Source organism: Gavia stellata, chromosome 9 (assembly GCF_030936135.1).
Source record: "Gavia stellata isolate bGavSte3 chromosome 9, bGavSte3.hap2, whole genome shotgun sequence".
Classification (NCBI taxonomy): Eukaryota; Metazoa; Chordata; class Aves; order Gaviiformes; family Gaviidae; genus Gavia; species Gavia stellata.
In genome coordinates this window covers 22,941,936-22,954,669 of record NC_082602.1, presented here as the reverse complement: position 1 = coordinate 22,954,669, position 12,734 = coordinate 22,941,936, and the positions used below count along the sequence as shown (strand labels likewise).

The 12,734-nt window shown below is 36.1% G+C and overlaps 1 protein-coding gene across 2 annotated transcripts in view; it reads right to left on the bottom strand.

The window, feature by feature from the left end:
• MYOF (myoferlin) overlaps positions 1-11,946 on the bottom strand; it is a 72,088-nt gene extending 60,142 nt beyond the window's left edge. For both annotated transcript variants that reach the window (XM_059821376.1, XM_059821377.1), the window contains exons 1-3: positions 11,859-11,946; positions 6,342-6,397; positions 5,367-5,458 (exon numbers count right to left, since the gene is read on the bottom strand). In XM_059821376.1, the coding sequence (XP_059677359.1) occupies positions 5,367-5,458; positions 6,342-6,397; positions 11,859-11,946 (236 nt within the window). The remainder of the gene's footprint in view (positions 1-5,366; positions 5,459-6,341; positions 6,398-11,858) is intronic.
• Between the last annotated feature and the right edge of the window lie 788 nt (positions 11,947-12,734).

Sequence of the window (12,734 nt, the reverse complement as noted above, 5' to 3'; positions counted from 1 at the left end):
ATCTATCTGCAAAAGTTTAGTGATCCTGTAAATGAAGCAGTAAATTCTATATCCAGGAAAAAAATAAACTGAAAATTATTCTAATGTTCTTTCAGGCTTGGTTTACAGAAACATGCCAAAGCTATGAGCTAAGTGTTTTGGCACAGTGTAAAAACAGAATAACATCCACTGTGCTCCTCCTCCTGCATCAGTAAAAGAATGGGCTGGATGAACAGCTATATAAGTTTCTAGGAGCTGTAACAAATCATGGGTTACATTGCAATCTTCTGCTGTGTTGTTCTAGAGGGTAGTATGGTTCTGCAGTCACCTCTTAGGCACAGCAATGGACCAGGTGCCCAGAACTAGTCAGGAGTAACACTGCATGGAATAGCAGAGTGTGTATTGGCTAGGAGCTTTGTGAGTGTGCAGCCAGAGAGAGGGAGTTGGGTTGAGAAACACACTGTCTTGCTTCTAGCCTGCACTGCAGCAAAGGACAGTGTCAGAACGTTTGAGCAAAAGTTGTCTCTACCTTGAAAATAACAATAGCAATCCCCACTGCTTATTTTCCTCCAGAAGAGAGAAAATAAAGCCAAAGACATGGTGTAGTTTCTTCTCAGTGCTCTTTCTTGGACGACACAGTCCCCTAGATGTACCCTTTACACTCAAAAACTAAATCCCAATTCCAACTAGACTTCAAAGTAAAATATATAAAACCATGAACCTCTAAAGGAAAGATTATTGATTCAGACTCAAATCCCACTTAGCCTAAATACTAGATACACCTCCCAATTTAATGGATCTACTAATGAATAATGTCAAAAGCACATGGCAAACACTGGGTTTCTGAAATAATGGGCCTTTACCTCCGAAAGTCTTCAGTTCAGTTAACCAACTCAAATTTACATGTAAAAATGAATACAGTATCATCCAGCCCCCACTCCCCCACCCCACTTTGTTTTAAACTGTCATTATAATAGCTCTCAGTAGTAAGGACCTTAGGTAGGCATTGTACTCCATCTTTCCAATCCTGAACTCGCATGCAGACAAAGCAAGGGAGTGTCATTTGCACACTCTTCCATCAAGCACCTTTTTGGAATGCTGCAGCACTGCAGGCATGTATCTAACTATTGACTTTTTCATAAGTATTAAAAGAGGATACTGCGAAAGAGTGGCAAAACTATGATATGGTAGTGCTAAATCTCTCTCAAACTCAGTAAACAGAATCAGTAACTCTACAGAAATACCAATTCTGCATATATAAAAGTAGTACGTGGGAAACTTATTCCACATTCCCTCTTTCATCTGCTCCTTTATCTAAATGTGAATGTTCATTAACACCAAATCTCTTCTGCTGTTACAGTGTTTTGTGTCTTTAAAAGAAATCCAAGATGACATTTCCTATTATCTTGTTACAGTCAGGAAGCCTGCTCGTGTGTTTCCCACTTCTCAGCCCTTATCCTGTTCCCCTGCCAAAAGCCCTTCCAAACACATCCCATACTGCAGATACGTGGCGGTTATTGAGGATTTATTTTCAAATAGCATTACTTTGAAGGTGTTGCTCTGTCTTTGGTATGGACTATATGTATTTTTGCACAGCTCCATACATGGAAGACACTTTTCCGAAGAATTTTACTGGTTTACTTTTTGAATTGTACACAGAATAAGTAAGTGGTGGACAACTTCCATAAACGCAAGCAAAACAAACAGGCATTTGCACAAGCTGGGGGTTAAGTATTAAACATATGAGTCTAGATGATATTTACAAATATGATTTGAAAAAGACCCAACACATGCCTGCTTAACTTTGAACCCACGACAGAGTGAAACATTTTAGGGGCTTCAGATAAGCATCTTCCTTTATTTTCCAATATGTTATAAAATCCATTACAAAATTCTGATTACTGGCAAGCTTTCCTATATCAAGTTCTGTGGTTTCTGGGATTTCCCTAAAGTCAGAGGCATGCAATATATTCCTGTTTTACTGACCTACAGGAATCTCAAGAATGAGAGATCTGAGGGCATCAGCTTGACTCACTGATTTTACAACAGAGCTGCTGGAGTATCGTAAAAACCTGAATTCACATATTGGGAGGAGGCAGAAAGTAGTAAAGAAAAGCTAACACTGGAAGTGGACTACTACCAATAAAGATGAATGTATGCCTAGCTCAGTGTCATAGAATATCCAAATTTGCCACAAAAAAAAAGGAAAGAAGATGATGTGGTATCATACTCCCTTTCAAAATAGCAACAGCCAACACTACTTGGCATTGACAGAAAAGAGAGAGTGCAAGAGTGCAGCACACAGAGAAATAGATCCTTGTTTAAAATCTAGGACGTTAGACAAAGAAATAGGGAACTGGCATCTCATTTTTTATAAGCTGTTATTTTTTTCTGCACAGATTTAAAAAAAATCTCTATGAGTGATGCTTGTCCAAATGTATATATTTACCTTTTTAGACAAAAAATCCTATGATTTAACCAGAGATAGGCAGAAGATCTTAACGCATATGGGATAGCTGAAGATTAAACGCATTGATGAAGCTTTCTCTTGTTACGTGTGTTAGGAAAGAACTCCTAGACTTTGCCAGAGCTTTTAGTACAAGCATGTTTCAACACAAAATAATACACTCCATCCCTGATGTAGGTTAACTAAAAGAAAAGGTTTCTGATTAGCTTGCTGCTATCCAAGATCTTACCCTTTCCCTGCAATTGATTTTAGGGAGCAGGTTTATTTCTGTGTGACGAGTCGTAAAACAAATGGCATGCAGAACACAAAAGGTTGCTAAGAATTTCAACCAGTAATTTATGTTTTCTTCATTGAAATGATCTGCATGCATTGCTTTAAGGTATCCTGTACACCTCCAATTCTGATATTAAATTAACGCTTAAATCCAGATACGTGGGGTTTTTTTTTTAATCTCTATCATCTTATGTTCAGAATCACATAAAACATATTAGAGTCTGCGTTTTGTATTTGTTTCATCACAAATACAGCAGGAACATCAAAGTCCAGGTCAAAATGACAAAAAGTACCCTCCAGTTTTACTGAAGTTTATATATTATGCTTTTTGATGGAATGTAAATTAACTGAATTCTAGTGTTCCCATGTATAGCTTTTTAATTTTCCATGGCAACAATTTTTTTCAATGGCCACAGTCAAAAGGTCCTATCAACTCAATTCACAGGAAAAGATCTACTCTTCTTAAAAAAAAAAGTTTGAAAAATACAAAGATTACTCTTAAAAGTTAGTAAGTTAGTTGAACAAGACACCTTAATTACTTATATGTTTACTTATTACATGTTCCTATTCTGTAAGAGTATAAACCTACAAAAAATGTTTAAATGCCAACATAGACACCTGACAGCATTTCAGTACTCTAAAACTTTTTATAATGTCGTCTCCTTTCATATAGAGATATAAACTTCAATTCAAGGCGGCTCCTTTGTCAGTCTCTTCAACTGCAAGATTAAACTAAAAAAAAATAACAATTTCCAGAAAATCATATACTCTGTGCATCTTTGCTGCTCTAATTACTTAATGTGTAGAAAAACTAGACATATTTTTCATTTTTTAGTTGAAGAAAATGTGATTGTGTTTTGTGTGATATCCTTCCAGGCACACGTAGATATAGCTAATGTTTGTTTAACTTCAGTTCTCTAAAATTAATAATAAAACCTGATTTTGTCAAAACTAAAACTAAGCATCTTATTACTACATGAAGAAGTTTTTGTCTGAGGACTCAACAAACAACTGCATGAATGAAACCTTCCTTTAGCCTCTCACAAATGAATAAAAGGACCATACAGAAAAAGATCTGCAGCCTTAGATCCCATGATACTTGACTTTCAGATGTTTGAAAAATGCAGAACCCAATTTTAGGTATATAGGTGCTGTATATACTGCACTGGTAGAGTTTAGACCTTCAGAGTAGGATTCAAGCCTATTGACATGCACTAAGAGCACTAAACAAAACAGAAATGGTGCAGGAGTGAAAGAGCCTTAAATTCCTGCATGTTAGGGGCATCATAAAAACGGGTATTTCTATCTGCTGAAGACCTAAACTCTAAACCTTTTAGTGATAGTAGGAGTCTCTGCCTTTCCTTTACAAGAAATGAATGTCAGAAAAGGCAATTCTCAGCAGCCTCCCACCCCATTTTTATAATAGTCTAGAGTCTTCCTCTGAGGAATGGGAAGCTAGATATCCACTTTCTTCCTCTGCTGAGGTTATTCAATTTACTTTTCACAGAAGACTCTCTTAATATCAAACAACATATTTTCTTTTAAATACCCAACAAAACAAAACAAAAAACCCAAACTACCAACCAAAGAAAAAAATCCTCAATCCATTTTAAATAATGTTTTTGAAATATAACCAGAAGGGGAGGTAGCAACAGCACTGCCAGTCTTCCATATATGCAACGAGCCTGAGGCTTATAACACTCCGACAACAATTGGAGGCAGATTAATTTCCCTACTCAGTGTGAGAGAATTTACTCTCACATCTGACTTCAAAAAAGAGTTCTGCAAGGTGATCCTGGGGAAGTTACTTTTGTTTTCAAGTTCAAGCCTTTTAATGACCATGCAGAGAATTCATGATTCATTGGGCCAGGAAAAGTACAGTAGGAACATGACATTTCATAGACCCTGCTAGCTAGGACACCCAAAAGACTAGAAACCCAGATTCCATTCCCAAGACAGTTTTTTTATTTTATCCAACGTATTTATTCTGATGACTAAGTCAGTCTCCCATGAGATAAGTCTAGGACTTCAATCCCTCCAGACAAGACAGGAAATTTAACTTAGGCTTCCCCTTTTCCTAGGCAAGACTTAAATAAGTGATGTAAAATATAGCTTCTGGGGGAGGTTTTTAAAGATGGTTGAGAGCCTTAACTGCATTTTGTAATTTTTAATGGTTTGTGTTAGCTGTGCTCTGAGAATGCCAATTAAGAGTTCTTCAGAACTACTTTCTGGACACTTATTATGTATAGTAGTCTTGGGTACTGCCCTGCACCATTCTGCAAGATGAAAACCTGCACCAGTATCTGTAGTGGCATAAATCTAGTTACACAATGACCTTTATTACAAGTAAGCGCCAATTGAAATATGGCAGCTGTCATTTTGAAATGACAGCAGTAGGTGAAGGGATCTACATTTTACCCAAATTCTGCCTTAAATGTCTAAAATGTTCCTTGAATTTAGCTTCAGCATGTCTAAAATTAAGTATAAAAAGAAAGCTGACACTTTGCTTATAGGCTACATGTAGGCATTACATCAGAAACCATCTAATTGCATCCATCATTTCTCTCCAGCAACTATCAGTTCCATTTTTCCCCCGGACTTCTGTATTGAAAGTTGTGTCTAATACTGGAAAAAAAAGAGAACATACTTGTTTTGTCCAATTGTTTCGAAATCCTTCACAATTATTGTCAGGGAAGATGAATTATCCAGAGCAATTCCTTTCAAGTCAAATTCAAGAATCTGAACCAAAAAATGGAGCAAAACCAAATTATAATTACAAGTTATATGTAAACTAATTAACAGCAGAGTAGTGTATAAAACAAAATTATTCAGAAATAGATTTAGCATTTGGCGGGAGACAGACCAGACTAGCTTACATTTGCAAAAGCAAAGTTAAAAATCTGGGAACATGCTCATAGCACAATTTTGATTTGCTAGTTACTAGTAACAATAACATAAAAAGAACTAAATTGTTTAATACTGAGCCGTAACCTCTTTTACAGTTCCAATTCCTCACACTAACACAAATATTGTCTTATCATTCACAAGATCTGATACTATTCCCCTGCAATACTGGTTGAAGTCAGTTGCTGTTGAATTTAGACAAATATTTGTAAGTTCCCTTTCTTTTTATTCCTAATTACAAAATGTAACTTTCATTTCTGGTCATGAAAAAATACTACTAAGAAAACATTTTCCCCAAGAAAAACATTACTGAAGATGCAAAATAGGATCACCCCTACAAATAAACAATGAGGAACTTCAATACATGATCCATTCTTATTCTGTAGGGTTTTTTTCCTAGTATATAATAAAGGATCCAATTACGTTCCCATACATGTGGCTAAGCAATGGCTGAATATAATTTGGTCCAAAGTAAGAGGGACCAAAACCAGGCCACAAACTCACCAAATATCCATCTACTTTTACATAAAAACATTACTTAATGAATTGTAATACATGGCGCAAGATGAATCCATTCACCTGCATTTACTAACACCTTGAAAGAACACGTATCACTAGTTCCTGTTTCTAACCAATATTCACAACTGTAGAAATTGACTTACCAATCTTACAAGCATTTTGTCTTAAAAAACATCAAGAATTGTTAAAAAAAAATTACCTCATTCCAAACAGGATTAAGTTCACTGTCAATTTTCTTTGTTTTCTTTTTTTCATCTGCAAATGCAAACAAACTGTGATGATCTGTTTTTGCTAAAGCACTACACAAATATCACAATTATTCAATCAAAAGAAAGTTTGAGCTTTAAACCAAATGTTCCAATTCTTTTTGCCTCTTCCAGTAGCTGCACATTTTACAATCAAAAAGTCCCCTGGGCAGTTTTAGTAGTTGAGGCTTTTCGGTCTGTTTTATTTAAGCATAGCTAGATGTATTCCCAAAAAGCAAAATTAATGTTTAGGTTTCTCAACCTTTTATGACCCCTGACTGCAACTTCAGTAATGATGAAAGAAAACAGTCTAAAAGACTTGGAGACACCAAACCAAACAGTAACCTCAAAGTGATGAACTTCAGTAGTAAAGAAAATGTGTTACACATTTACTGTATCTGAGTTACGAAATACTTACAAGTGTTTAGCTCTGAAATAAAATCACTTGGAAAATAAACGATCTTAAGAAGATATGCTTACAGCGTCAGCACTTTCTGCTTTAAATGAGCAAATATTAGCAGAAATACACACACATATAAGAGGAAATGCAGTCCTTCCTGAAAAAGGTAAAGGTAATAACATTGCTATTAATTGCAAGTTATGGCTATATTTTGCCAGGAAAATGTTGCAAAGGCCTGGGAAGCAAGAGTAAAGATATGCCACATGCGGAAGTTCATATACCCACTATTCAAGCAGTAGACTGTGGTGGCTCCTTTTATTGGATGAAAGTGGGATGTACTGAAAGAAAAAAGGTCAGCCCATACTGCACATTGCAAGAACTGACTCACATTTATGTAACAGGAATTGTCTACAATTTATACAGGATATTGACTCACATCATACCACAAAGGAAAGAGCATTCATAACATATCATGCTGTGGACTTGCTTTTTGTGGAACAAAGAACTAATTAACATGCTAGTAAGAGAAGTTCAGCTTCATGTTACCTAATAGGAGACAGAGCATTTTCAAAACTGCATATCCCAGAATATCTGGTGTTTGGCACTGGTACTCCAAGTCCCCCCACAAATAGGAGCTGGGAGTCAGGGAAAAGATGTTCTCAGTGTTGGTGAAAAAAGGAACAGTTGCAGCTGTTTGTAAAGGAGATAGTGAATCACAGGCTTGATCCTGACAGAAATAATGGATAAAAGTCCTATGATCCCTGCCTAAGTTCAAATGTAACTCTGTAAGGTAAGGAAAGCCCTGGCTTGAACAACAATCAAGACAATTCTTGACAAAGAGTAAAATTTTCCACTCTGGACTATCCATTTTCATAAAAACAAGAGTAAGAATTATGATTCCACTAACAATATGTATATTCTAGATTATACTAAGAAAAAAACTTTTTGTGTTACGCATTTATGTGGAAGTTGGATGAAAAGCACTGGGAAACACAGCTTACATTGGGTTTTAGCTGTAATTTTAGTCAGGATGACTGTAGCATTCACACTCCTTGAGCATGTATTTTGCATGTATTTTCTTCACTTTACTGACTTTATTACACTTTTTATCATTCTTTCAATGCACAGGGCATTTTTGTTTGTTTTTCAAACTGTTGGCAAAGAGCTTTCTTCTTCCCACCAAAAAAAATCTTTGCCAAGCAGGGTAAGATGGACTGTCCAGTTATTCCAGGAGCTCACATAAGTTTCAGGTCCTCAGGCTGCCTTCCTCTACTGGTAATGAATCCAGCAACAGTAGCCAAGACTGTAAACCACATCAGGATAAAGTGTAAGACAGGGCCAGTCATCATTTTTAGTTTGGCCCTACCAAGAAACAAGAGTAAGGAATGATAATGGATACAGGTAAGACACTCTAGATATTTGTTTCTTTAAAAACTAACTACAATAACCTTGGTACTGTAGAAGAAATCATTATTTGCTTTATCTTGATAAAGGCATTATACTACCACATGTTGTTTAACTTTCTCAATTGGAAATGAATGTAATAAGAGCTTAGTGATAGTCCATGAAATGACACACTGTTAAAAAAAATTAATTCAAGATGAGCTGTTTAAAGAAAAACTGTTTCATCATTAGAAAGACAATTACAGTACTGCGAAACAACCAATGCTTACAACTTAAATTTTTTCTTCCATTATAACTAGCAGGTGGGGAATAGCAAAAGCAAACATTATCTTTTAGAACAGTCTTAAATCTAAGAGTCAAGAGAGAATCACATTTCAGTTCAGTAAGTTTTCCATAAAACTTTTGTGAATGAAGAATTAAGATTGCAGACCTCCAAAAACCAGGAAATTAAAGTTAGGGTAATTTAATTCTCTGCAAAACAGAAAATACAAATTTAGTGAATAATTACACTCTAATACTCCTTTCTTTCACACACTGAAATACAAACTAACATAGCTATGAACTGCTGCAGGCCTGCTGGAAAGCTCTTCGATTATGCACAAATGGCAAAAGATGTTTTATTCAAGTTGGCCCAATCAAACTGAATGCCATGTCACATCAGTTTTTAATGCATAAAGCTGAATGAGGCAGTCAAAAGGAATGATCAAAGCACTAAATGTCCTAGTACTGACTGCACATATAAGCAATCGTGTCAATTTTTACACTGAAAGACAAGAATCTGACACGTTTTTCTCCAGTTTGGTATATCTGACAAACCAAAAGAATAGTACTGGTTTAATCATTACCAGTTAGTGCCACTTCAGCAAATGGCAACAGTTTTTCGTATTAATTTAACTAATAATTTGTCTCACGTAGAGTGACAATGAACTCAGAATTCTGCAGTAACAGCACCCAGTTCCAGACAGCAATACTCGTTTACTCTCAGGGTGTAGTTCTCTTTGAACAGGGAGTTGTTCGTAAAGTAAAGAAAAGAAAAGTTCCGTCCCACTGGACTGAACATAAACTTGTAAAAGAAAGTTAAATGCTTGCACAAAACCCCTCTACTGTAAATAAGATATCACAACAGAAACAGCTGCCTATTTCCTCTTAATATGTACCTAATATATGTCAGTGTATTAATTATACTGACTGTCTAGTCTATAACTAGCTTACTTACATGAATTTGAAGTCTCTTCTATACATAGATGAAACTATACTAACATATGTGTGTTAACATATAAAGCGTTTGCAGAGTCACTTACATACTAACAGTTGTAGGATCATCGCCTTTTTCTTCAGAGCATAGCCATAAAGGTCTAATCCTGAGAGATTCTGTGTGTTTTCATAGAAGTCTTAAAATTACGGAGCCTAACATCAGCAAAAGCTATTCAAGTTAAAGTTTGAAAAAGCTAATGGACAAAACACTATTTAATGAAATGTCAACTTCCACAGCAGTTTTCTGTCAAATAAGTTCTGTTCTCTAAGACTTCTCCAGGAATACTCCAGAGTCAAACAAGAATATGGAAATGCACTGCAGGGCTATGGCCAAAGTCCTGCAAATGCCTGAGTTTTTCCCAGTCTGGAAAATAAACTCCCAATTGTGTTTTTTATGTCCCCCAGGAGCTACACTGGGTATGGACAACTGTTAAAAGACTGCTGCCCTTTGACATACCCGTTTCCAAAAATAAGACTGGTTTCCCATCTCTACACACTAACAGGGGGAACAGGCTGTATATAAAAAACATCTGTAAACATAAACAGCCAGAAGTTCAACATATTTCAGACATGATCCCTCCGTGCTTGCACCTGGCAACCAGGTACTCCACTTACAAATTAAATCAGAGCTGCTCAATAACTGGCAAAAGCCTAATATTTTCTGGCCCCCTTGAATCACTCTGGACAGAAAGCAAAAAAAATCAGACTGTTGGTATGTAGTAAAACCACATAAAAAGAAGTGGCAGGTATAATGAGAAATTAAATATCCTACTAAAAAACTGTCACAATTATGAAGGTGTGTTTAAGACAATGGTTAAGCGTATTTGTGAACATTAAAAATCCCAGTTTCAGCACAGAAAGGATAAATATAAACTCCCTCCTTTAATGTCTGTTGCCAAATTCCTGTGTTTGGATAACTGAAGGACTGAGAGACAAATCCAGCAATGCAGAAGAAAAAAAATAAATCTGTAACTTACATTTACTAGGTAAAACTGAATTGCATTAGAGCACACAGTAGGAACAAAAGACTACAAGGAGGAATTAAACAGACACTTAAGGCATAAAGAAGCGAAGGCATGAGACAACTCTGGAGTATGAAACTGCAGGAACAGAGGTAACACAGAAGGGCAAAACTGTGACAAGAAAGAAAAGAGAAAGACAAGGAACTGAAAAGAGAATATGAATCCTTAAGAAGCAGCAGAATCAAATGTAACAAACCAGAGAAATTACAGTACACCAGTAACAGCAGGGCAAATAACATTTTAAGAATTAGGAAGTTCCAAAAGCTACTGACACAGGCTCAGCCACTGCCCTAACACACAGGGGGGTAAAAAAAACAAACTTGAAAAAGAGGAGGAAAAGAAAGGAAATGGAATAATACCACATCTTTCTGATGCTGAAAGAAGGTATCTGAAAACTTTTTATTTTGGAAGTTAAGATACCGGACGTGCACTGCCTTGTCCTTTTCCTGACTCCAGCAAAATGTCATAATTTGAGTTTTGGTTGCTAAAGGTGACAAACCCCTGCAATGATTTTTCACACTTTAGGAAATACCATTTTCATTTCAGTGCACAGTTAGGAAACCAAGTCACCAGGAATTAAGATGATCGTTTGTCGCAGTTTGGTTTAATGTATTACATGATCCAAAATTGTTTGGAATTTTCTGCACCTTGAAGATAAACCAATACTGGAAATCAAGTTCCTTTAGTCTAGCCAAGTGAGAAAATGATAGCAACAGGTAAAATATACTGTAAAACATAATTAGCTTTACATATAAATGCTAATTTTATCACACTGTTTTCTCCTTCTTCCATATGTATCTGATGAGCAATAAAAGTGTAAAATGTGGTTTTCTTCCTAAATCTTTATTTTAAATTAAACAATCTCAACAGGCAAAATGTTAAAGTGCAATTCAGTTTGTAAAAAAAGAAAACAACCCAAAACCAAACCAAACACCTTCAGTAGTGGTACTGGAGGTACTGGTAATAACAACAATAAACCAGTCACAATAACAAATGTTATGAAGTGAGCAGTGGCTCTGCAAAGTAATCAAGACAGAGGAATGTTTTTTTCAGATGGAAAACAACAAGGTACTCTTCAATACCGTAATTAAAAGTGGATTTATCTATGCAGTTAGATTTGGGTTTTTAAAGCAAAAGGCTAAGCCTGTGCAAAAGCTTGTAAAACGTGGATCCTGAAACAGAAGCACTGCTGCCCAGAAAAGACCAATGCACTCCACCCAGTCCAAACTTCATTCAGGTAACTCCTGTCTCTTTAATTAAAAAGTCTTCCATAAAGTTACATCAGATGTAACTTCAGGAAAACGCTTTTTCACAGATTTTCAAATACTTGCATAGAGCACTATCCTTCAGAAAACCTCCTCCCTGAGTACATTTATGACAGTTTTCCTTACCTTTAAAAATAACAGAAACAATAGGATCTGGTTTCCCAAACTTAGTTTTAGGGATATTGGTAGCAGATTCCACAATCACCCGAAGCATTGTTTCCAGTCTTGACTAAACATTGATTGTTACCAAAGAAATTCAAGGAAGTCTTGAGTTTCAAACTGCTTAACTTCTGGACTGAAATGCTAGCAGGAAGAGGAGGCAGGGAATAGCTGGTTTACGGTAAAGAAGGTCTATGGGTGGATCTATGACGGACTAGCTACTGAAGGCTATGGGGAAAAAAAAAAAAAAGAACCTGTAAATTGCCACCAAGTTCTGTGTTGCTGCACAGAAAGAGCTCTCGCTAGTGAAATCCAGTAACAGAAAGGGCACAGTGTAAAAACGAGTGCAGATTTTTTTTTGTTGGTTTTATTCTTAAACTGTGTGATTAAGTCTCTCATAAGTAACCAAGGCAAGAATAAGCATAAGCAATGTGAACATTAAGCACAACTCCAGTACTCAAGATACATCACATCTGCCTCTTGGTATACCAAGGTATTAAATTTCACGATAGCTTGTATTTTTTTTTTCTCTTTTTAGAACTTTGTTGTTTGTAAATCTTTTTAGCTCGCCCCCGTGACAGTGTATCATGACAAAATACCTACGGTCTTCAAAAACAGTTTAAGTGCTCCCCCTTCAGTTGTGCTCCGGAACAACCACGTTTTACACAGAATAAACACTAGAGGTTCCGCATTTAACACGCTGAATTTAGCAGACCTCTTGAGAAATTATTAAAATATACATGCATAAGTAGAATTAAAGAAATATGTGCAAAAATGTGTGTGTTGTTTGGAGGCCTATAAATATTTTGTCTTAACATAAATACACGCAGTAGACTCCACTAA